This window comes from Bos indicus, chromosome 27 (assembly GCF_029378745.1).
Source record: "Bos indicus isolate NIAB-ARS_2022 breed Sahiwal x Tharparkar chromosome 27, NIAB-ARS_B.indTharparkar_mat_pri_1.0, whole genome shotgun sequence".
NCBI lineage: Eukaryota > Metazoa > Chordata > Mammalia > Artiodactyla > Bovidae > Bos > Bos indicus.
The window spans coordinates 33623960-33649046 of NC_091786.1; the positions used below are offsets into that span (position 1 = coordinate 33623960).

Consider the following 25087-nt stretch of genomic DNA (forward strand, 5'->3'; position numbering starts at 1 on the left):
CTCGGAATGAACCCCGCGAGAACTAGGGATAAATCCCGGGAGAACTTGGAATGAATCCCGCGAGAATTCGGGCCGGCGGGCACACAGGGTCTGGGAAGGGCAGACTCACCTGGTTGGAGGTCAAGGCCACGATGCGGTCCAGGTCTTCCACCAGCTGCTTGAAGGTGGGTCTCTGAGAGGGGACCGCGTGCCAGCAATCTCTCATCATCATGTAGCTGGGGCAGGATGGCGAGGTCGGGGTGGGGGGGAGAGGACAGACAGGCTCAGGGCGGACGGGCCGCGGGCGGCTGGCTGCGCGCCTCCTACTCCTCCCTCTATGCCCTGAGCCCAGTTCGCCCCCAGAGCCCAGCCCAGGACCCCAGGCATCTCTTCTCAGGCTTACAGCTCGTTGGTGCAGTTACTGGGCTTGTCCATACGATGACCCTCCTTCAGCAGCTTGAAAAGCTCCTCCACGGGGACCCCAGGGTATGGGGAGCCGCCCAGAGTGAAGATTTCCCAGAGGAGCACCCCAAAAGACCACCTGTGGATGAGCGTTGTGGGCGCAGAGCTAGGGCCCCCCACTGACCTCACCACCTCTCCCCCCAAGTCCACGGCCCCAGGGGACCATGGAGGGTCAACCTCTGGGAACAAAGTGAAGGGGCAACGTTTAGTTCATTTTCCGAGACAGGACGGGGAGCTGTACCACCCTGGAAGCTCTCCCCAGCAACTGCTTATCTCAGACTCACACGTCGCTCTGGTGGGTGTAGATCCGGTCAAACAAGGCCTCCGGTGCCATCCATTTGACGGGCAGTCGGCCCTGCAAGCAGCACGGGGACACTGGGGTGGCCCGGGGCAGGCAGGGGCGGACGTAGGGCTGGACCCAGCTCACCCGTCCACCCAGCCTGTCGGGGTGGGGGTAGCCCAGCGGCTCGGAGTCCTGGGGCAGAGGACGGGCAGCGCCCGCACTTACGTTGGTTGTCTTTTTATAGTAGTCGATGTGGTGGATGTCTCGAGCAAGACCGAAGTCCGCGATCTTCATCACGTTGTCCTCCGTCACTAGGACGTTCCTGGCGGCCAGGTCCCGGTGGATGCACTGTGGGGCCCGGAGGACAAGAGGAATTGGGGGGGTGGGGGTGGAGGTGGGGCGCAAGGGAGGGTCAGCAGCCGCCTGTGGGCCCACTTCCCTCACCAGCCCTTGCCTTCCCCACCCATCGGCCCCCTGAACCATCCAGTTTCCTGCTACAGGGTCCCTCTCCTGTAGGTCAAAGCCAGACATCCAAACACCCCCAGCTCTGGGCCGCCCAATCACTTCAGCAAACCCTCCAGATATGTTTCCCTCCCGGTGCTTGGCTTTCAACATGCAGGCAGTGAGCTGAACCCCTCTCTGTCCAGTGTGCATATGAGCTCTCATGGGGATGCCCTGTTTCCCCGGCCAAGCACATCCATACAGGGCTGGGCTCAAACAAAGCAGCATTTACCCAGCACCCAAAGCTGCACCTAACTGTCACACAGGACCTCATCTCCTCCCTGTAACCAGTTACAGCTGAGGCATCATCATTCTAACTTCACACTGGTCCAGCCCAATCCCAAGGCCTCAAGGCCATGTAGCTCTCCTGGCTCTGATGTCCCCGCCACCCCCCGGGATCCCACGCTACCCAGGGGAGCCGTCAGAAGCCACACCTTCTTGGAGGCAAGATACTCCATGCCTCGGGCCACCTGGTAGGCGCAGGACACCAGGTCCTTGGAGGAGAGCTGCTCCTCGGGGTGGTGGCTGGGGTTGTAGCAGTACTCCAGCCCTGGCGGCCTCCGGGCCTGCAGGTACTCTCGGAGATTGCCCTTGGAGGCGTACTCCACGATGACATACAAGGGACCTGGGGACACGGGCACGGAGAGGCCGTCAGGGCCGCTGGGCAGGTGCACGTGCTGAGCCTCACCCGGAGGAACCCCAAGGCACATCGCGAGCCTGTTCCCCAGGCCTCACCTCCCCTTTGAGGGGAGCTCCAGAAATTCATCTCACTCCCCACAGAAAGCAAGGGCAGTCATTCTTCTCAGCCTAGTCCAGGACATTCCCAAGCAAAGCTGGGGCCAGAGCCCTGACCTCAACCGGAGCAAGTCACCTTTTCTGGCCACATGGTGTGCGTGGATCCAGGTGCCTGGACTCTCAGATGAACCCCCGTGGGCATTGGGACGGACCCCGAGAAACACATTCTGACTATGGAAACCGGCCTCTCCCCCCAACCCACTTCCCTCGTGGCTGAGAAATGCCCGATCCCTGACGCCCCAGCTAGACATCTTCTCCCTGACAGACAGATGGCAGCAGCCTGAGTGCCTGCCTGAGCCCCTCCCCGTAATGGGTGGAAGCCCGCAGGCAAGGCGCCCACCATCCTGTGTACAGGCCCCCAGCAGGTTGATGATGTTCTTGTGTTTTCCAATCATCTTCATCATCTCCATCTCGGAGATCAGGTCCGACAGGTCTTTCTCTGTTGCATCCGCTGCATGGACAAAGCAGAGGGGACGGAGAAGCATTTGCGTTGGAAGGAAGGCCGACAGGACAAAAACTAAGGAAGGGGGATGAGGTGAACACCGAGGGGTCCCTTTCCTCTGGGACTTGCTTCTCTCTTTACGTGCCCGCCCCCCGCTCCTTGCTTTTTTTTTTGGCGGCACCACAGGGCACGTGGGATTTCCTCTGCAGAGCAAGTGCAGAGACTTAACTGCTTGGCTGCCAGGAAGTCCCTCCCCTCTCCTTTTCACATCGAAATTTATCTCCCCTTCCCTCTTATGAGAGCTGCCGGTGTTGCCAAAAAAAAGGATCTGGGGTCACCACCTGATGATGGACGCCAAGGAACAAAGTGAGGTCATGGTGAGATGGCGGGGTGTGCAAAGCCTCCCAACTCCAGGACAACCTCAGCAGGCTGTGGAGCAGGTGCAGGTAATAGCCTGAGGCCCAGAGTTTGCTTGGAAAGGGAAGGGGTCGTTTTTGCAGGGACACAGGCACCACATACACTTTAGCATCTTCACGGCCACTTTGGTCACACGGTTGGGTTTGTCCTTGTCCAGCCCGATGGCCTCCGCCAACACCACCTGCCCAAAGCAGCCCTCTCCCAGGGGCTTGCCTAAAACCAGTCTTCGGGGAAACAAAGGGTGGGATAAGCTGGGGTGGTAATGTCCAAACCTAACAGGAACCCCCACTCCCCCTCCGCCTCCAGTTCCCTTGACTTAAGAGCAGATGGTGGCAGTCACTTCTGGATGCTCCCCTGAAGGTCTGAGCCCACACCACTGCCCCCGTTAGAATAATGAGCCTGGGTGGGGGGTGGGGGTTACCTGTCCCGAGGCAGCTCCCAGCGAGGGTCTTCGGGAAGCTCATATTCAGAGACCCCGGCCAGCATAGGGGTGCCGCTGGAGGAGAGACGCGAGGGCCGAACTAGCAGGACCCCGGAGTTCATGGACGCGCTGGAGTCAGCCGACACCTGCAGGGAGGCGTGGGGTCACCCTTCCAGCAGGGACAGGGGAGCAGCGGCAGGTCCCTCCCCTCCCCGCTCAGTACTTATTGCTAAAGTTAGAGGTGTGGACCTGGCATCTGGTGCTCCCTCCCCAGCACAGGCAGAAAGGCCACAGGAGGTCGGAAGACCGAGGTTCTAACACTGATGTTTGCCACCAACTCCTTTCTGGGTTTTGGATTACTCGCCTTTCACATGAGCATGACAGCCTGACATTCTGTAACTTATCACTGCAAGAGCAACTCTCTTCCTGTCCTCACCCTTATGTGAAAACCCTGCTGTGGATGAGGGGTTCCTGACTCCTGAAGCCCCTTCCAGAATTAGCACGGTTCGGAGCGAAGCCTGCCTCCTTTTCTCCTTTCACGCACCTTCACCCTCTGTTCATCTCCTGGGATGGGGGGAGGTGGATGCACAGGAGCGAGAGGGCATCTTGGGACCCAGCTCAGCTCCTCTCCTCTGCACGTTTGCACCCCTAATGGGCCCTCAGGGGAAGCTCAGATTCATAATATCAACTAGGCATTCAGCCCAGTGAGGACCATCTCCCAGTCCCCAGGCTGGCTGAGCAGGGCACCGTGGTTGAGATAAGATGGGCTCACAGGATTCATTGGCCAGAAGAAATTGGAGCCTGATCCCAAGCACTTAGGACACTCCCCTGCTGCCACCCGGAAGCCGGACACCAAAGTCTGAAGCAGGGACCCTGCAGCGGGTACCGCAGACCCCCCTGGGGCGCAGGGAGGATGCACAGGGCGAGGCAGAGTGTGCGAACCCCCCGTCTACTTTCTGTTACCTGTCTGCGCAGAGGGATGCTCTTGGCCAGCTTGTGCACGGCCATCTGGCTGTGGAAGTCACTCTTCTTTGTGCCGCTCTTCATCTTGTAGATGATGACAGACCCCACCATGCAGGAGATGAGGAAGGCCCCCGTGCAATAGATGATGATCTCCAGGTACAGCGGCGAGGTCATCACCGCCGGTCTCTCTTCCAGGGCTGGGTCAGCGTGAACAGAACATTAGTGGGCTCAGGGCAGGGCTGGTCCACTAGGGTCCCGGCTCCCTAAGAAACTCAACATCCATCTCCTAAACTCTGGGAATCTTTGGGGCAGAGACGAACCGAGCTAGGTCCTAGCTGGGATTGGGGTCCTGACACTGAGCACACAGCAGACATCCTGGGATCTGTGAGGTTCCCTGATCCTGATTTGAATCCCCAGAGGGATGGACTGTATCTTGCTAGCCGATGCCCATGCCCACGAACTCAGGAGCCCTCCTGGCTCAGGGACTGCTGGACTGGATGGGTACTTGGTGCCCTGCAAGAGACAGCTGAGCACTCACTTGGGCTAGATGCCTCTTTCAGTGTTCCCATGGACACACGGCCCTTCTCCACAGTGCCCGAGCACTGCGTCAACACTATCACGGGACGGCAAACCATCCATTGGCCTTTCATTACTGATGGCCCAGGGGTACCCTGAGGGCCCAGGTGGCACCTCATCCATGTCTGCAGGCCACAGCGCCTGGCATCCGGTGGCACTCATAACACAAAGAAAATGATGCAGGGAGGAAACAAGAAAACCAGCGTATGTCCCGACTTCATTGCTCAGCTTTGCCTATGTCATCTCTATCAGGTCAGATGTGAAAATGTCTACACCTAGCCAAACTGGAGACAGAACTTCGCTTGCAAATGTCGTCTGGATTATTAAAGATAAATATGGAAACATCTCTTAAGACTTCCACTCACAGGTCTAACTCCTCACACTGAGCAAAGTCAGGGAGAGGGTTTTATTCGTTTCTCCATTCAGACTCTCCCGCCTCCCACCCTCACTGAAGCCCAGACAACTCAAGCCTCTCCCTCTCGCACGGAGGTGGGGAGGGTCCCATCCAGCAGGACATCCCTTCCCCCACCCCTCCCCTATTAAAGACCCCCGCCAGCCGCAGGGGCCAGCAACCCCGAGGACCTCCCCCAGGAGGCCCCAGGCATGACCCCAAACTAGCCCAAAGAAAACTCTCCGAGGTGCGACAAGGGACGGCAGAACTGATAACAGGGAGAAGTGTTTCTGTTTTTCTCTTTCCCCAGCGTGGAGAAACAGAGACCATCCACCGGGAGGCACAACACAGGACAAAGACAGTGATGAGAAAAAAAACAGAAAACGCTTCTGTGCCTCCAGTGGGGGTGCACGTTATCAGAGGAGGAGAGGGAGGGACAAAGAAAGAGACCAGAGTCCGCAGGATGAGTAGTACCACGCCCGGCTCCAGCCCCAACGCCACCAGCCTACCACCCTGCCCAGGCTGCAGGCTCCTGCCTTCCTGGCCCGACCTCCACGGCCCCCTCTGGAGAGGAGCTGTGTTGGGAGCCAAAGGATAAATGGGCACCATTGAGCCCCCTGTGCTGCCTGGGAAAGGACTCGCTCAAAGCAGCTCAAGTCCACTGTCTGGGTCTGGAGGAACCTTGCCCACCGAGATCAGCAAGGGGGAGGGTGGAGGGCACTGATGCTTCCGAGCGGCAAGCCCCTCACTTCAGAGCACCTATATTCAGTTACAGGGGGAGCCTCTCGGAGACTTTGGGGGGCTGGCGATAAAGGAAGACTACTGGACCCGAGGAGGGAAGGAGCCTGCCCTGGAGGAGAGCCCGGCTGCAGGTTAGATCCAGACCCCACGCATGCATCGCTCTGGCCCGGGGGAGAGACGGAGGCAGGCCCACAAGTGAGAGCAATCTGAGATCCTGCACCAGGAGGAAGGCTCTGGGGGTGAGCCAAGAAGGTTCGACCCAGGAGGCCAAATGACAGGTTGGATGACTTGCCGGAGCCGCCTGCTGCGTATGGAGCCCGGCTCTGTGTCTCCCCCAACCCTGCGATGCATGCTCCCCCCGTGCCCCTGGTGAGGGCAGGACATCGAGAGGAGGAGGACAGTGTATACCTTCCAGAACGGTCAGCCATGCAGAGTGATGGGAGAGTCCGATAGAGTTACCCGCCAAGCATGTATACTCCCCCGCGTCCTCAAAGGAGACATTCCTTAAGTGCAGCACCTCCATCTCTTTGTCGGTGGTGTTAACTCCGGCCGTCTAGAAGAGACAACGGAAGCCACATGGACAAGCCCGGGACCGGAGACCTCTCAGAGAGGGAGGGAGGAGGAAAGGGGGAAGAAAAAAATAACCAGAGGAAGAAAGGTTCCCCAGCATCTCCTTTGCAACAATGGACAGACAAAAATCACCAGGCAGCGAGAGACCTGTTAGAGGAAGAGGGTGAGAGCCTGAGGAGGAACTCGGCAGACCTGACGGCACGACGCGGATGGCTGGTTACACCCGTCACCAGGCGCGGCAGCCCCGGCCCAGCCCAGCATGCGGTGCGAGCGCATGGAGAAATGGGCCGGCGCGAGGGCTGTTTGGTTTCCGGAGGGGGCACACAGGAGGGACGGAGGGGGCTGCAAGCCTCACACACACACTCACACCCACACTCACCCCCCCCCGCACACACCCACACAAATACCCACACACATACCCCCATCCCACACACTCACAGCCCCCCCTACACCCTCACACACACCCCCCACAGCCACACACACATACACTCAGCCCTCACACACACACACTCACACACATACCCCCTCACATACCACACATACTCACACAGCCCCCACACACACCCACACCCACTCCCCCACACTCACACCCACACAAATACCCCCCCACCCCACACATAACACACACCCCACACACACACACTCACCCCACATATACTCTCACCCTCCCATACTCACACCCACACAAACACCCTCTCACACACATACCCCCCCACATCCCACACACACACACACTCAGCCCTCCCCACACTCACCTTCACACTTACACCCACATCCCACACACACACCCCCACACCTTCCCCCCCCACACCCCGCTCACATCCACATCCCCCACACGCACACTCACATCACTACAGATGCTGGTCCTCTCTCCTCGCCATCACTCGGACCCTCAGTCTCCAGGATCACCCAGGACGCACCCGACACGCAGCCAAGAACACACACAAGGCACAGAGGGGTGACGCCAACACAGAGCCGAACCAATCCAGCCCCAGGCCGGGTATTTTTCCATGGCTCCGGGCACTAGAAACAGCAGGCTAACAGGGAGAGTGGGTCGCTGGCCTCCCCACAGCTGCCCTGGCAGCTCAGGGCCTCCATCAAACCCCAGCACAGGGGCCCCTCCAGCTCCCCGTTACCTTTTGCCACAGGTCTGGTGACTGTGAGCCACGCAGACTGGTTAGCTTCACCAATATAATTGGAAACCTTACACACATACTCCCCGCTCTGGGCCTCTGTCACATTGAACAGGGTCAGGACCTCCGCATCCGAGCTATTTATCCCCGAATGCTGGAACAGACCAACGACACGCCGTCAGTTGGGCCAACACGGAGATGTGGCCGTATTTGCTCCCGTGTGGTGTTAAGGTGGGCCCAGGAGCTAAGGCAAGAGGCTGAGGTAACACTTGTCCTCTTTCCCTTGTTAGCAGGACAAAAAAGTGGACTTTAAAAATCCATGTGACTGAAAAACAAACTGAATGAAAAAATCATTGCCCCAAGCAAATGTTTCATTTGTGTTAAACCCCCTCCTCCAGGAAGAGGGCAGAGATTGCCAATGGAGACAGCAGCCAAGGTCCAAGGCCCAGGGCCCACTTCCTACACGGCAGTTGCAGGGCCCAAGGTGAGGAGCGTGGCGGCTGGCTGGGAAATCTTTGGAACAGCCAAGCCAGGGAGGAGGAGGTCTAAGGCTGGGACCAGGAGGGAAAGCAGGTTCCCAGCTTCTGGCTACTTCCTGTTGCAAGATCCACTGGAGAATTAGGCAATTAGCTTCCCTGGATTAATGGAGCATTCAGGGACATTCGAAGTCTGGGAGTGGGAGGAAAAAAAGAAGAAAGTGCCATTACTCCTGAAACCACTGAGGACTGACCCGTGGCCTTGGCTTTTCCAGCCCTACCTAAGCTAAACCGTGCCCACGTGCCAGAAAGGACGTGACTCCGGAAGCAGGGCAGAGACCGGGAGACGCTTGCTGGGAAGGCTGTGGTAGTGGGCGGTGGGAGAGCTGAGTGCCAATGCCTTCCCGGAGAAGCTGACCTGAAAGCCTGGGCACGGTCACCGTCCAAGCTCTTCAGAAGCCAGCAGTGCTCACCCCCAGCCCTCAGCGCCCCACGAGCCTTCACCTACGACCTGCCACTGGTCCTTCAGAAAGTGGCCAGGGCCCCACATAAGATGGAGGCTGGACTCAGCAGAAGGACCGGGGCCCGATTGCGGGGACTGAGCCGGACCCCAGCCACCTGGACCCCAGGAGATACAGGCCTCCTTCCCCGAACCTAGCCCACGGAGACCGGAGCCAGGATTACCTTCAAGATCTGGACATAAGGCAGGTTGTCCGGCCCAATCTTACTCCCGTTCACCTCAATGTGCTTCAGCCACTGGATGTGGGGCTGCGGGTCACTGTACACCTTGCACATGAACTCCACGTTGCTGCCCAGGGCCACCGTCTTGTTGGCTGGCAAGCCCGCCTGCAGGATGGGCCGGTGAGGGGACCGCTCTGGGAGGGCACGGGATGGGAGAGGGTCGTCAGGCCCTGCCATGGCTGCTCCTGGCTGGAATGCTGATAGAGCATCCCAAGGACCAGCACAGAGACACATTCCCGGACCTCAGCCCAGCCTACCTGCCCGCAACTAAACCCACAGTCACTCAGACTCTTGCTGTTCAAAGTGTGGTCTGGGTACTGCAGCGCCAGCTTCACCAGCCTGTTAGAAACACTGACCCTCAGGTCCTACCCCAGACCTCCTGGATCACAAGCTTGTATTTTTTTTTTTTTTGGCGCTGCACTGCATGGCTCGTAGGATCTTAGTTCCCCAACCAGGGACTGAACCGAGCCATGGCAGGGAAAGTACTGAGTCCTAACCACTGACCCTCCAGGGAATTCCCCAGAAGCTTCTTTGCATACCATATTCTTAAAGCCAAGGCAGAACACTGGCTGTGAAACTCTTTACCTTAAGGTTGCCAGAGAATGAGATTCAGAGCCTCTGGAAGACAGAGGCTGCACCACAGCACCAAGAGGCACGGCGTTCTTCCTAGAGTCTCGTGCAGTGCCTGGAGTCTGCGTGGACTGACCTCTCTGAGCCTCAGTGTGTTCCTCTGTACAACGGGAACAACAGCGCCTGCCTTGCAGGGTGCTAGAAGAATTGCCTGTGGTGTATTTACTGTACCCGGCAGACCACTCGCATCTGTGGAGTGGTAGCTACTATTAAGCTAGATTAACCACCACTATGCCAGTCACCTCCTGCAGGAGAGACTCAACAGCACCTTTCCCTTTACAATGAACCTGTGGTACCACTGATCCTCCCAACTCCACTGATGGATAAGAAAAGGGAGGTTTGAAAAAGGAAAGTGACGGAGCTAATAAACGCCACAGAATCCTGACTCCACCCCTAAGTGAACCTGGCTCCCAGGCTGTGTTCTCCGCATCCCTGCTCCTTCCACCAAACTCCTCCTTCTGTCGCCACCCTCTTACCCACAACATCAAGCTGGTAGGTATGGTTGATGCTGCCGTATTCGTTCTCCACGATGCAGGTGTAGTTGCCCTTATCCGAAGGCACCACGGAGTCCATAATGATGCTCCAGGTGGCATAACGGACCTGAGGGGAAACATGCCAAAGGGCCCCAATGCGGGTCTGGAGGGAAAGGTGGGCAGAAGCCACGCACCCTCCAGTCAGAGCACGCAGCCCGGCTGCACAGGGAGCTGGGGACCATCATCCCAGCCCACTCACATTCTGCAGGAAGGCATCAGGCAGAGGGGTGTGAGGACTCGGAAAGTCTGCCTGCCACGGCCAAGGCCATCTGCAATCTGGACAAATGTGCCTTCGGAGCCCTCCCAGATACACTGGGAACTTTCCTAGCCCTGCACCCCTGTCCACACTGCTCTTGTGCCAGAGCAGCGTCCTGCTAAGAGTCCAGCCGTGTCCACCCTTGATGTCTCGTTTCACAGTCCTCACAGGTGCCGCACTCCCGTTAGATGGACCCTGTTGGGCAGGACGCTGCCTCATAAGACCCAGAGCACAGGGTGCTGCACACAGCAACTGCTGGCTGAGTTACTTTATAAACAGTTTGTTTTTCTGATTTCCTCTGCTTCCCTTTTTTAACATCTATGTCATTTGGCTACTCTGGGTCTTGGTTGCGGCATGTGGGATCGCGTTCCCTGATCAGGGACACAGCCAGGCCCCCAGCTTTGGAAGCAAGGAGTCTTAGGCACTGGACAGCCAGGGAAGCCCCTCCTCTACTTTTCTTATGCAAGATTAATGAGAAAAGAGCAGCTAGGTGAGATGGGAGAGAAACAGGAATGGTGAGAATGATCACAGGGTTTAAAGGAGGATTAGATGAATACATTCTTCCTAGAATTATAAACGGGCAAAGGACTTGAACAATTTCCACAGCAAGAAATGGAAACCACTTAGTAACACATGAAAATTCTAAGTTTGTTCCTAAGCAAAATAGCCCACAGAGAACAATCTGATACTCTCACCTGTCAAATTTGTTGGCAAAAGTATAGCCAGTTTATCATTCTCATACTCTGCTATGGGAGGGCGAATTCATTGTCCCCTTTAAGAAAGTAACTGTTACCACAATAAAATAAAATGAAAAAAAAAATCACACCCCTACTCATTACATCATCTTCCATTAGAGCAAATGTCACAGTAAAATTTTATGTCTTCCCATTGGACTTTGAACTCTACTGCCTAATACATTTTCTGGAAAGACATGTATCCACAAAATGTTGGTGTAAAAAATGAATAAGTGAACAAATGAATAAAATTACCTAACTTTATTAGGGGGGAAAAAAAAAGGAATTGGGTAACATGCATCAAGAGCTTAAAAATGCTTATACTTTGCTCTAGTAACTTCCAGCAATCTGTCCCTAAAGAGGAGTATTTTAAAATACTGACATAGACTTTACAAAGATATTCACCATAACATTATTTACAGCAGTGCAAAACTGGAAAATAGTATCACAAAATAGTTCATTAAATTATGGGGCAATTAATACTGGGATATTATAAAGCCATGAAAAATTATCTTTCAAATACATGGCAAAAGACTCATAACCTTAACAACTGGCAAGAAATTAGATAGTCAATGTGACTGACCATGCAAAAATCAAATACGTAGAAAAAAAGACTAAAAAGATTTAAGTTTATTTTCTTTTTTAGTATTTGAAAATTTTCTAGAGTGTTATTTAAAACAATTAAAGGCATATAAGTAAGGATTTTCTAAGCAGCGTCTCCTGCCCGCCTTACTCCAGCTTTCATAAAAACCCAGATACCTTGTAGCCTCCGATCCTGTGGTCGGGCTTGAATTCTTTGCCGTTTTTCAGCCAGCGCAGTGTGGGGTTCGGGGTCCCACTGGAAGGGCATTTGAACTTCACTGTCTTGGCAGCTGGCACTGCGTGCAGTTTCTTTTCCATCTTTTCTGGTGACGTCCAGTACGGAGCCACGGCTGCCCAGGGAGAGCAGAGAGAGACAGGGCCTGGTCAGGCTCGGGGGAGGCCCCACCCACCTGCTCGCCACCTGTGAACAATGCCCACACCGGTCCGGACCCCAGAGGGGTGGTCCCCCAGGGTCCCCCATGTGGCCCGTCGTGACTCCCATGTGCCCTGCTACCCTTCCCTTCTCGAGTCGTTTGCCTAAGCTTTCCCTTTTCTGTTCCAACCCAATCCCCGGGCCCGGAGGCCAGAAAGGAAGGAAACAGTGTCTCACGCATACGGTTTGGTTTGGTGTTATCTGTTTCCTTCTCCTCCGAAGAGGAGTCATCGTCGTCATCATCGTCCTCCGACGAGGGGAGCGCATCTAGGGCAAGAAGGAGGGGGCGCTGAGGTCCCTCCCCCAGGAAAAGAGGCTGCAGCTCGCATCCAGTCCACAGCCACCCCGGGAACACGAGGGCCAGTCCAGTAACAGGCGACCGCAGCGACCGCTCCCCACCGAGCCTCCTGAGACCACGCCTCCCTCAGTGTCCGTCCCTCCGTGGGACAGACACGGTTTATGTAAGAACTGCACGCCCTGTGCCTGTCCCCCTCCTCCACCGACCCCAACACACTGCCCTTCCCTGCCCCGAAGCCTTTGCCCCATCACGGATAGGTGGGGTTCTCTTTAACCTAAGTCCACCCTGCACTCAGAGGCTCACGCCGCATCTCAGAACCAGCAGCCAGGGCACCCAAACCCTCCTTTGGAAACCCAGACAGATCAAGGCACTATGGCCAGAAGCCATTTCCGAAGCCCTGGGCTGAACTCTCTGGAGTTGCAACGTTTCTAGCACGTGTCCGCTGAGGTCGGGGAACTGCGCTTCTCAACCACAGTGGACAGGAACCCACGACACAGTGGGCAGCTGCCAACACCTGCCCCCAACAAGTATCCACTCCTTTGAGTGTGTGGTCACCCATCAGGGTTCGTGCCAGATCTTTCCCCAGTCCTTTCTAGTGTTTTGGGGGCATCTGGAGGGAAGTGAAGGAGGCATGTCCCTCTGCTGGGGAGAGGGCGTTCTAGAGGATGTTTGGCGGGCGGGGGAGAGGCCAGGCTCACAGCCTGAGATGCATAAGTGGTGTAAAGAGAATTCCAGCTCTACGCGGTTCAATCCTAAGGTTTTGTAAAAGTCACATCCTACAAGTGGCAAGTCCCCTGAGTCACAGAGCTCTAGGGTTCCCTGGCTGCCATAACACAGGTCTGGAAGTTAGAGAACACGTGTCTCCCATCAAGCCGTGACTACAGTGGTGCAACTGGGTCATCCACTATCCCAAAGGGACCTCACCACGAATCTGGGGGCGCTGATGACTAAGCCCAGCACCAAGTCCAAACGGCCAGGGAACAAGAGTTTGGAAGCTGCCTGAGCCCTGGGGCACCCCGATGACCTGGGCAGGCTGTGCTGGAGAAACCACTGTGTCTCACTGCCCCCCCGAGGGGTGTTAGCGAGCACCGCCGAGGTGGGTTCAGGCAGTCCTTCGCTCTCCAACCCGAGGCCAGCACCCCGAGTCACCCCCTGAGAGCTAAGCCGCGCAGCGGGCCGGAGCGATGTTAGTGGGTGGCAGCTTCTGCAGCAGAGGGGAGGGCGCGGATGACGGCAGAGGAAGAGGCCGGTCTTCCCCTGAGACCAGCAGAGAGGGAGGCGGGGAGTTGCGGGGGAGAGGCGGAGGGTGGACTTGGCTACCCACCTGAGACGTTGACGGAGAAGTAGGTGGTGTCACTGCCGGAGGGGCTGCTGGTCACGCAGGCGTAGAGGCCTGAGTCGGCGGGCACGGAGCCCCGAACCTCCACCTCCTCCCCGGTGATGCGCGTGCGGTTGCTGTCCGCCAGCTGCACCCCGTCCCGCAGCCAGTTGATGCTCTGAACATCGTCCCGCAGCCGACAGCGGAGCTGCAGCAGGTCACCGGGGTGGACCAGGAGGGACTCCACTTCCACAGGGGCTCCCCAGGGCTGGGCTGCAGCCGCCGCAGGGACCAGGAAGAGGGCAGAGGGAGCAAGGGGGCAGGAGGAATGGGGAAAGACAAAGGCATTATGCCGGCCGCACAGAGCTGCAGCATCCCCGGGGGGCGGGGTACGGAGCTGGGGTGGCGGGTCAGTCGGGGGGACGGCTGGCTCCCTGGGCACTCCCAATGCTTCCCATCCACCCTACTCCTCCAGAGGGCAAAGGAAGACAGGCGAAGTTAGGAAGCAGCTGCAGCAGCATTAAGCGGTTCAGAGTGGGTTTCCATCCATCTTTTGGTGGGGGGGGCAGCTCTGGCCCTCCCCAGGACCCCTGGGTGTCTAAGAGCACCCCCTCCCCATACACACAGCTCTTTACCAAGAGCGGCCGCTTCCCAGGGGAACACACTGTTCACTTTTGGGTGGGGCAGCCTCACCCCTCTCCCCAGGAACAAGCCTCCACTAAAATGCAGCAGCCCCCCATGTGGTGGGCAGCGTGTCATGGGTGGGGTTCTAGATTCAAGTGATCAGTACTGGGGGGTGCTTGGAGCCCCGCAAGGAGTCCGATGCACAGGGCGTATATGTGGGAGAGACGGCCCGAGGAGAGGTCAGCTCAGGGGAGCCTCAGGCTAACAGGTGTTGGGCCAGAGGATTCGGAGCTTTTGACTATATTAGGAACGGAGGCCGGCAGCTGCCACAAAACCCACACTTGCCCTGGCAGCAAAAGCTGCTCCACACAAAGCTCCTTTCTCCTCGTCCCACTGTAGGGCTCCCCCTCTCGAGCCCCCAACCTCCTCTCCGCTGCCCTCCCCTGACACACAGGCACACACACCCACTCCCCGGCACTGCTCCCCCACCCCACCCCAAGCCCGGGGGTCCACACACCCATCCCTCTCGACCAGCAACGCTGAACTCGCGCCAACAGGAAGGCCTGAGGCCGGACACAGGACAAGGCCAGCCTCGGGCGTATCCGTCTTCTCCCAAGCACACCCCGTCCACACTAACACAGAGAAACGCACCTCCCCATCCCTCTCGGCACTTGCACGTCTGCTCCTGGCATCTTCCGCCCTCTGCCCGGCCTCCACCAGAACAACACACCTGAAGTAGCTCACACCCACCACCTGCCTGGTTTCTACTGCCTTCTGCAGCCTTCTTTCTTTCTTACCCCCGTTTCGCCATCAGAGGCTTGCTGGCAGCCCCCCTGCAGGTCCCGGATTTGGGAGGCTCTGAAAGGCACCTGGCCCCGCCGCGCTGGCGTCTCTGCCTGGCTCTCCACCCACCCTCTGGTTCTCAGCCTGGCTGGAAACTGCCTCAAAGGCCTTTCTGACCCTAGTCTGGGTCAGGGGCCCTCCCCTCGCACTTGTCACCCTGGAGGAAAGGCCCCTTTCTCGATAAGGTTGCCAGAGTGGGAACATGTCACATTTACCTTCAAACCCCATTACCCAGGAGGGCCCTGGCCCACAAGAGCTACCAAGAAAGGCTTGCTGAATAATCTGACGATGATGCACTGTCTCTCCATTGTCTTCCCTTCCAAACTCCGCTTCTCCTTCACCACCTCATTTTAACCCACTCTTTCTGAAGTCCCCAACAGGTTTCTGCTAGAAACTTCACCGATGAAATGTGTCCTGGGCACCAGGGACTAACAGTAGCTTTTTGTGGGGGGAGGCCTCGGACGAGGCTCAGAGGCCACGGCTGCAGGCCGGGTGCCCCTTGACCCAAGGGCTCTGTCTTAAATCCTAGGTAAATACTGAGTCATCAAAAAGGAGGTGCTGGTTTAAAAGGGTTTGGAAACAAACCACTGGGCCCGCACTCATTTATTTTTGTGAATCAGGTCAAGAGGCACACCGCAAAGGTGAGCAGACCACACACTGATTAAAAATAAGCTTTTGTGGGTCTTGGAAAATAAAAGTTATTCTTTCCATTTTTAATGGTTTGTGGTTTTGCCAAGAGGAGGCAGAAGAAAAGCCATTCAGACTTGACCCTTAGGGAAACAGAAGACGCTCCTATGGATCAAATCTCATTTTCCTGCAATGACCTCACTGATTAAATATTTTGCAGCTCATGATCTGTACCAGCCGTTGGTCAAACAGTAAACTCCGGTAAACTCAAATTCTTAGCCTCTGACAGGTCTCAGAAACAAAAAGGTAGCAGGGAGAACACGGGCGTTGCCCCAAGAGAAAGCAACAAAGGGACACTTGGCTCTGCTGGGGCCAGCTCGGGCTGATTCCACTTGGATCTGAAACTCCCCGATCTTCCTGGCCAGGACGTGCAAACAGAACTCTTCTGCACGATCTAGATAAAGCCTCAAGAGCCAGCTTTCTTGTCCCAGTCCCTGGAGGTCAAGCTCAGCCCCATGCTCCATGCCACGGTGTGCTCGTCCCGTTCATTCTCCTGATCAATATCGAAGACTGTGTAGACGGTGAACTCTAACCCCATGCTTTGCCGTCAAGGCTCCTCTCAGTCTGTTCCGTCCTCCCCATGCAACCGTCTTCTCCCTGCCTTCCACGCCAAGTCTGGCTGTTTTCTGCACTAACCGTATTCTGCAGCCACAACAAAACTGACTTCTGCTCAAGGCTGTCAGGCATCTCTCTAGAACTCTCCTACCCACCTACTCAAAGTGCACCATCCAAGACGCCCACCCTCCTTTTCTGTAAAAACAGTTACCATCTGAATAGCACAAATTTTCATTTAATTCCATGCCATCTTGCACTGTTGCTTTTTCAAACATCTTTATTGAGATATAACTCACGTATCATAAAATTCACCCATTTATAACGTATCATTCAATACTTCTTAGTACAGTCACAGAATGCAACTATCACCGCAATCTACCTTTAGAACACTTGTATCACCCCCAAAAGAAACCCCATACCCATTAGCAGTCACTGACTATCCCCTCCCCCTCCACCAGCCTAGGCAACCATTGATCTGCTTTGTCTCTATAGATTTGCCTATATTAGATAGTTAATATCAATGGACTTGTGCAATATAGTTTTTTTGGTGTGTCCTCTTTTCTTTTATCATGTTTTCAAGGTTCTTTTCATGTTGTCTCATGTACTTTATTCCTTTTAGTGGCCAAATAATAGTCCATTGTGTGAGTATACCACATTTTATTAATCTGTTTGTTGGCTGATGGACATTTGGGTGTATCTTTTCCTAATTGTCAAAAGTGTCCATGTCTTGCCTAAGAAACAGAAAGCAACTCAGACCAATAGAATGGTCTATTATAGTTTTCCCACAGTGCCTGACAATGTCAGAAACACAGAAAAATACTCAGTAGGTCTTGAAGTTAGCATCTGGCAAAGACTAAATTTTAGGGGAACTGAAAACATTCTTCTCAATTTGAACCAAAACCTATGGCTATTGGTTTCAGGTGGATTTTTTTCGTGGCTAATAGTGCTCTTGGATGTGTGTCAAAGCCTCCATTTACAAAGCAGGTAAATGCCACTTTCTTCGAGGAGGTAATGGAAAGGTAACTGACCATCTGCTGGCTTACTGGGCCCTGCCCCTCTGTGTCACCACCTGGACTAGCAGCCCTGATCTTGGAGCGTCGTCTGTAAGGCAACTGATGTGGGCATCCATGCTCACTGGCTGCCTGCAACAACCAAGTCATTACTCTCCATTCTCCTGCGGTCTTGCAGGGTCCCCCATTTATGTCCCCGTTAGAAAGGCCTTTGCATCTGTGGCTCCGTCTCCACTGAGCTGGCCTTTCTCTGACCAGGACCCATGCACCAGGGCTCTTCGTGTCGTTAGGCATCAGGAAGCAAGAAAGGAGCTGACACCTTTATTGGGCTGGCCATGACTGATGAAGAACAGAAAGCAGTTTATTGGGCAGCGACTTGAAAAGACATTCCAACGCTTGATGAATTGGAGTGGGGAGGCTGTGGGGGAGACTGCAAAGCCACACACTCGCTTTGTGTGTCCTGTTTCCTGAGAGATGAGGTGGGCAACAGAGGCTGGGGGACACTGGGTATCTGTATTCCGTGGGGACCTGGCCTGAGGCTGAAAGCACTTGGCATGCGTTTCACCCCCACAGGCTCTGGGTGCAGGGTGCTTGGGGTGCCCCGGAGGAAAACGGTGCATCCTGCTTCCATGCCCACATCAGAGTCACTATGATCGTCACTGGGAGCAAGAAGGTTAGGGTTAGGGTTGGACTTGACTTGCACACCCTTAGAGGATCAAAGGTGCCCTGGCCATCTCTCCGGAAGACAGGAGGGAACGAAGCCTCCTGCTTAGCCTCCTGAATCTGGGGCTGAGGAGGACTCTGGTTGTGGGGCAGCTTCTAGGACAGTGCAGACAGCAGGTGGACCATGGAAGGCCGTGCTGGCTGGACCCAGGACACTCTTAGTGGGAGGGATGGGGCTTCAGACAGCAATCACCAGTCTCATCTGCTTCTCTAATGGAACCTCTCCACCCTCCAAGGGGAACTAGAAACAGATCAGGGACCCAAACGTTTTAGTAATCCTCAAGGAAGCAGCTAGAAAAACAGAGAGGTGAGAGGTGGTATTTCTCAAGTCTAGGAATGTGATTAATGTTAGTGGGGCCCTACGGAGTCCCTCTCCCTCCCTACTTTCCTCCAAAACACCAGGGCTCTGTAATTGCCAATGAGCCAACAGGATATAGCAGTTGGCTCATGGCAGGACTGGCCAGAAATCTGCCACTGTCATCTAGCAGGCAGCTCTGATCTGGGTTCATCTGTTCAGATCCAAGTTCTTGATTCTAAACTCCGAGTCTTCTGCCAGCCCCGGGTACCATGTAGGATGGGCAACGACCACGAGGAGGCTCAAATCCATACAAACGTGTTCATTGGAAGATGAGACCCCAGTTTCCCCCAAATCGAAGAAGACAGGGACTTTCTCCAGAATGGCTATCAGTGGGTTGTCTCTGTGAGCCCTTGTTTCTGTGCAAAGAGAGGTCATGGATTAAAATAAGGAGCAAAAGAGCTGGTCAGCCTTGGGCTGCTGCTGCTGCTGAGTTGTGTCCGACTCTGTGTGACCCCACAGATGGCAGCCCACCAGGCTCCCCTATCCCTGGGATTCTCCAGGCAAGAACACTGGAGTGGGATTTTCCAGGCAAGAGTACTGGAGTGGGTTGCCAGTTCCTTCTTCCAGCCTTGGGCTAGCCAGGGTGATAAGATTTACACAATACCTGGTTGGTATGGAGGACTTTATCATACAACACGAGGTAAGGGGAGAAGAATATGAGAGCCCAGGGCAGGTGACCCAGCACAGGCTCCAAGGTTTCAGAACTTAAGTATTGGTGGTCAAGGCAGATGGCAATGTTCGCAGCACTGGGGAACATGATGGTAGGGGAAGGCAGTGAAACTTTGTAGGGAGCAGAAATAGATGGGGTGCTTACGAGCAAGGCTGTGCCTCGGGATGAAGGGGACGGGAGATGAGGCTAGACCATATGGCCTGCCTGGAATAAAAGAAGACACAGCAGAAAACAGCCCCCTCCAAATGATTTCAACTTAAAGGTGGGTGGATAGAACAGAACCACTGAAGAAGTCCCAGCGAACACACTCCTCTGCAGTCTCTGTGAATGCAGGCCTTTCATGCCACATGGACAAACATACCTGAAAATGTATTTTAAAAATACCACTTCACCAGCCTTGGTCCCATAAGAACCAATTTGGTCTGGAAGCTATCCATCCCGGAGCCCCACAACTTCGCATGAACCCAGCAAGGAACAGCACCATATTTGCATAGCACTTTACGACTGACCACACGCCTCCCCATATATTATCTTGGGATCCTTAAACAACTCTGAAAACAGTAACTCCAATATTGGCCAATACTGGCAGCAGGCTTATTATCTACATCCCATATCCTGTGAATGCTTTTACCACAGAGTATCCCTGAATCCTCAGAGCAACCATGAAAAGTGAAGTGTTAGTTGCTTGGTCGTGTCCAACTCTGTGACCCCACGGACTGGAGCCCGCCAGGCTCCTCTGTCCATGGGGATTCTCCAGGCGAGAATACTGGAGTGGGTTGCCATGCCCTCCTCCAGGGCTTCCCAACCCAGCGATCGAAGCTGGGTCTCCTGCATTGCAGGCGGATTCTTTACCAACTGAGCCACCGGGAAGCCCAGAGGAGGTTGATACCATTGTTATCTCTACCCTGGGAATGCAGAAGCTGATGGTATGCCAAGTACACAACAACCCCCTGAAGTGAGGACCGTCACCCTCATTCGACAGAGGGGACATGGAGGCATGGGAGGTTCAGGATGTGTCCAAGACAGCCTACCTAGTCAGTAAGTGGCTGAGCAGGGATTTGCCCCCAGGTGGCCTGACTCTCTGGAATCCACATGCATCCAGAACCTTTGAAAGAGACCAGTGCAAAGGGTCTCTATTTGTACCGTCTTTGCAATCCTTGCCTGCGGAAGGCGAAAGAAACCCTTTCTGGTCGGCCCCTGGGTCCCGCCTAATGACACCTGTGTCTCCTACCTTCCTCCCATGGGACTCTGCAGCTGGCTGCTTTAGCCTCCTCCTCTTCTTATTCCTTCACCTCCACAACCACTACTTGATAACTTGGTGTTTTTTTTTTTTTTACTTACAGTGCACTTTCCTGGTCATGCTCATCTACCCTTTAGAGTTGAGCAGGTGAGACTGCGCACATTTGGCCGACGAGGAAACTGGGAGGTGGGGGTGGGGCAGCCCTGTGACCATGGCGGACCCAGGGCTAACAGTAGTGCCCCACTTTGGCACGGCACCTGATGCTTTACAGAGTGTGCTTATTCACTCTGTGCTCTTTGCATGCATTTCAGTTAAACACGAGACAGTGGAGGTCGAGAGACTTCTCCCAAAGTCACAAAACAGTCACGAAAAAAACACAAAACAAAACAGTCACGAGTCTTAACTACTGAACCACCAGGGAAGTCCCCCCAAGTCCCTCTTGAGTGCAGCTTATAGCTGAGCTGATGACCTCAGATGACCCCTGCCTGAACCACTGAAAAGATCAAGAATGTCAGGCAAAGAGGCTGGCCACCCCTCCCCTGGGCCAGCTCCCCCCTCCTCCCCCATCACACATCCTGACTGTCCCAGCCCTGGCCCAGGCATTCTGCGTCCCATCCCCTCATGCCTCTGGTTGCCTGGTTTGCATGCCCTCCTCCAGGACCTGGGGCCTCTCAAGTCCTGGCCCCCCCAGCTCTCCTGTCCCCTCACCCTGCCAAGCCAATACCCTCACCACCCTTTATTTTGCTTTCTCCTAAAATAACACTGTTTCTTTCTCTCCATCACTTCCCCAGACATGAAAACTCATTCTCTGGAAATCTCTGCAGCTCTGTCGCTCAACTCATTTGTAATGTGACTTACAGATTTTCACAGCTTTATCGTGCCCTCATTCAAAATGCTCAGCCGAGGGCCGATCCATCAGTTCGTCTCATCTATCCTGTGAGGTCAGTGTGGCATCATCTCTATGCCCACTCTGGAGAGGAAGGGTGTAGGCTTGAACAGCTAGCCCCCCAACAAATCCAGGTGTGACAGCTCTTCACGGTTGTCTTCCCTTTTTGTTGTTCAGTCGCTCATTCCTGTCTGACTCTTTGAGACCCCATGGACTGCAGCTCACCAGTCCTTCACTATCTCCTGGAGTTTAATCAAATACATGTCTACTGAGTCAGTGATGCCATCCAACCATCTCATCCTCTGTTGCCCCCTTCTCCTCTTGCCCTCAATCTTTCCCAGCATCAGGGTGTTTTCCAATGAGTTGGCTCTTTGCATTAGGTAGCCAAAGGATTGGAGCTTCTTCATTCCTAGGAAATCCTTTGGATTCTGTGTTTCTGGGTTGAGAAAATTAGAAGAGGGGCCATGCTCTTTGGTAACGTGGGGAACTGGTGGTCCAGGAATGTTTACAGTCTTGACACAAACTCCCCAGAGATAAATGAGGGGGCAATTGTGGGTGGGGGAGGAACTCGGGGTGGCTTTGAAAGCAACTTAAAAGGAAGACAGAACAGCCCAGCGGGGCCCCGGGAGCCCTCTGTCAAGGTTTTTATTACGTTATTTTGGCTTTGAAATGGAACTGAAAACTTACTTTAGTCTGGCAACGCCAGGCCAGAGGGGGTTCTCATCAAAATCCTGGGGGACAACGGTCATCCTGCAAGGGTGGGGGGTCCAGGGAGGAAGCCCTCTGGATGCGTGATCCCCTGGACATGCAGCGTCCCTGAGACGGGGTGCACACAGAAGTGTGCGGGAGGGGACACGGGGACACCAGTCAATTAGTGGGGCCTGACACCCTGATCCAGCCGCATTCACCGGGCCCCCAACCCGGGGGGATTTGGAGTGTAGGTGTTTTTTTTTTCAAATAGAAAAAGGGAAAGAAGTAAGAAGGAACATTTTGCATGCAAATGGGCCGCTGCCAGAAGAGCCCATTAAAATGTAAAAACTCCACATTCAGCCTGACAAAACGGTGCAAACTGCTGCGTGGGCCAGAGGGGCAGCAATACAGCTCCCGACAAAGGGGCCCGGCCACAATGGGAGCTGAATGGTCTCAGTCAGCGGGTCCCCTCTCGCGTTGCCATGGGGACCCCACCCGGGCTTACCAAAGGTATTTCCTGAGGAGAAAGGCAGTGCACACATGCCCAGGCGGCCCGGCTAATCCTGACAGGAAGCCTTCGCCATTCAGCAGCCCAGGGGCTTGGGGCCGGGAGTTGTGTTTTGTTTTTATTAAAAAAAAAAAAAAAAGATCCCGGGGCTTTTGTGTCGTCCCATCTCGTCACTGTAATTTAGCGCTGAGCCGCCTGTGCTGGCCGAAGCCACAGCCAGGACCCGGCACCCACTCCAAGACCCCCCAAAACCGGCTCCCCGGTTAAGTTGCAGGGCAGGCAGGTGAATCCCTGTATTTTGTGCAGACCTTCCCCAAAGATGCAGCGATGGGTAGCCCAGCATCAAAGTTGAGTCTGACGTTCTAGCTGATGCATTTTCTTCCCTCCTAGAGACTGGGTTCCCCACCTTCCCCCCCTTCCCCCATACCTCCCACCACGAGGAGGAGGACACTTCCAGGCTGGGGAGAGGGCTGTAATTACGTGATTAACAAAGGAATGTGCCCAGGAGTAGTTTTTAAGAGAAATCTCCCCTTTTCCTCTTGCCCCAGTGTTTACAGAAGCACTCCGGGCAGAAACGCTTCCTCCAAAGGATGCCCGGTACCCTTGGCTGCTTTCCCGCCTGCCTTACCAGGAAGAAAGAGCTGCCCTGGGCTGGGGCAAGTTCACCTAAGTTGTGGTCTGCAGCTACTGGGAAGCAAGGTCTCTCAGTTCCCGGTTCCTAGAAGTTTGTCACTAGCTCACACTTGGCACCAGAGGAATCAGCCTTGGCAGATTCAGGGAAGAAAGCCAACAACACAGCTGGCGGTGGAGACAGAAACTCCTGTGTGACAACTGCCCCCCTTGGACACAGTTTAGGGTAAATTAACATTTCCTGAGCAAACTTGTATGTGGAAGGAGCCGGCCTCCGTGAAGATAACAAAATGAAGGGGGCTGGCCCAGCCAGGCCTGTGGGTTTGCAGAGTTCATGCTCTTGCCTCTAAACCATCCCCTGCAAAATCTTTTGAATCTGGCATTTTGATGGGGCAGTGCAGCAGACCCAAGTTCAATCCCTGGGTCAGGAAAATCCCCTGGAGAAGGGAATGGCAACCCACCCAAGTATTTCTGCATGGAGAAATCCAAGAACAGAGGAGCCTAGTGGGCTCCAGTCCACGGGGTTGCAAAGAGTTGGATACAACTGAGCAATTAACATCTTCCCTGATGGCTCAGGCAGGAAAAGGGTCTGCCTACAAGGCGGGAGACCTGGGGTTCGATCCCTGGGTCGGGAAGATTCCCTGGAGAAGGCAATGGCAACCCACTCCAGTACTCCTGCCTGGAAAATCCCATGGACGGAGAAGCCTGGTGGGCTACAATCCACAGTGTCGCAAAGAGTCAGACATGACTGAGTGACTTCACTCACTCACTGACTCGAGCAATTAACACAACACATGCTAGATTGGTTGCTAAATCGATTGTTTGGGCAGCATTAAGACCGTGCCTCACCACAGCCCTGGAAGCTTCTAGAGCCATGTTTGGTGGGTTCCATCTTAGGAAAAGAAGCTGGAGAGCCTTGCTCATTCACGGAAAACGTCCCCTAAAGAACCACATGCCCAGGAAGGGGACTTGTGTAGGGATCAGGACGATGGAGTGGGGAACTTCTCCTGCCCTTAGTAAATACAAGGGGGCGGGGCCAAAGTACCAACTGTGACAACACAGAACACCTTCCCCCCAAAGCGGTCAGGGAAAGCTGGATTAGCTGAAGAGGTGTGTGTGTGTGTCTGTGTATGTATGTGTGTGTGTGTATGTGTGTGAGTGTGCAGGGGTCCCGCTGCTCCGAGGGGAGCTCAGACCCTCCCACCACTGGCCCGGAGCCCAGGCCTCCCCAGCCATGTGTCTGCAGCTGTGACCTGTCAGGCACTTCCTGGTCTGGGTTCTGTAATGGAAAGATCATTAAGAGTGGGGGAGGGACGACGGCGAAGAGGTAACCAGGCAGCTCCCACTCCGGCCCGGCTCTGACCTTAGAAGTCCGGTCAGGTTCCTCGAAGAAAAGAATGTAGGCGCCTCCCCCGCCCTGCCCCCTCCCAGGGCCTCCCCTCCCCCGCACCCCCCCCTCCCCGACTCCGGTTTGGGGAAGGAAACCCCAGCAGCTGGCTAGGAAAACACTGTGGCTTCCTAAACTTGCTGATGAGTTAGCCGAGGCCACAGCTGTTTCAGCATCTGCCTTTTGCCCTCCCCACCAGACCTCGATGGGGGCTTCGGAGCACATGCGCCAGGGCTATCAGCGCCCTTGGGGTTGGCCACCTTCCTTCACCGGCCAGTCCTGTGGCTGCGATGGTGGGCCTGGGTCATCGGATCCAGTGAAGGATGACGATCACTGCAGCTGCAGTGGGGAAAGGGACTCTTCATAAAGTCACATTTTTTTTTCCATGTTAAAGAAATGCCCCTTATTTGAGAATAAAGGTAATAGACATCTTTTATTTATTTATTGGCAGAACTGTGTGGGGATCTTAGTTCCCCAACCAGGAATCCAACTTACGGCTTGCTACATTGGGAACTCGGATTCTGGGAGTTTTAACCACTGGACCACCAGCAGTAGTGTTTTAAAAGGCAATGGTGTACAAACTGGTTTACCAGGTGGAGTG

The 25087-nt window shown here is 54.9% G+C and overlaps 1 protein-coding gene across 13 annotated transcripts in view; it reads right to left on the bottom strand.

The window, feature by feature from the left end:
• FGFR1 (fibroblast growth factor receptor 1) overlaps positions 1-25087 on the bottom strand; it is a 50196-nt gene that overhangs the window by 1088 nt on the left and 24021 nt on the right. For 2 of the 13 annotated variants that reach the window (XM_070781402.1, XM_070781403.1), the window contains exons 3-17: positions 13682-13948; positions 12237-12326; positions 11804-11976; positions 9998-10121; positions 8835-9025; positions 7678-7828; positions 4257-4460; positions 3301-3445; positions 2982-3103; positions 2361-2471; positions 1660-1850; positions 950-1072; positions 726-796; positions 383-520; positions 110-215 (exon numbers count right to left, since the gene is read on the bottom strand). In XM_070781402.1, the coding sequence (XP_070637503.1) occupies positions 110-215; positions 383-520; positions 726-796; positions 950-1072; positions 1660-1850; positions 2361-2471; positions 2982-3103; positions 3301-3445; positions 4257-4460; positions 7678-7828; positions 8835-9025; positions 9998-10121; positions 11804-11976; positions 12237-12326; positions 13682-13948 (2207 nt within the window). Of the gene's footprint in view, positions 1-109; positions 216-382; positions 521-725; positions 797-949; positions 1073-1659; positions 1851-2360; positions 2472-2981; positions 3104-3300; positions 3447-4256; positions 4461-6379; positions 6525-7677; positions 7829-8834; positions 9026-9997; positions 10122-11803; positions 11977-12236; positions 12327-13681; positions 13949-25087 lie in introns of all 13 variants that reach the window. The other 11 variants (XM_070781409.1, XM_070781408.1, XM_070781406.1 and 8 more) reach the window with 11 other exon arrangements.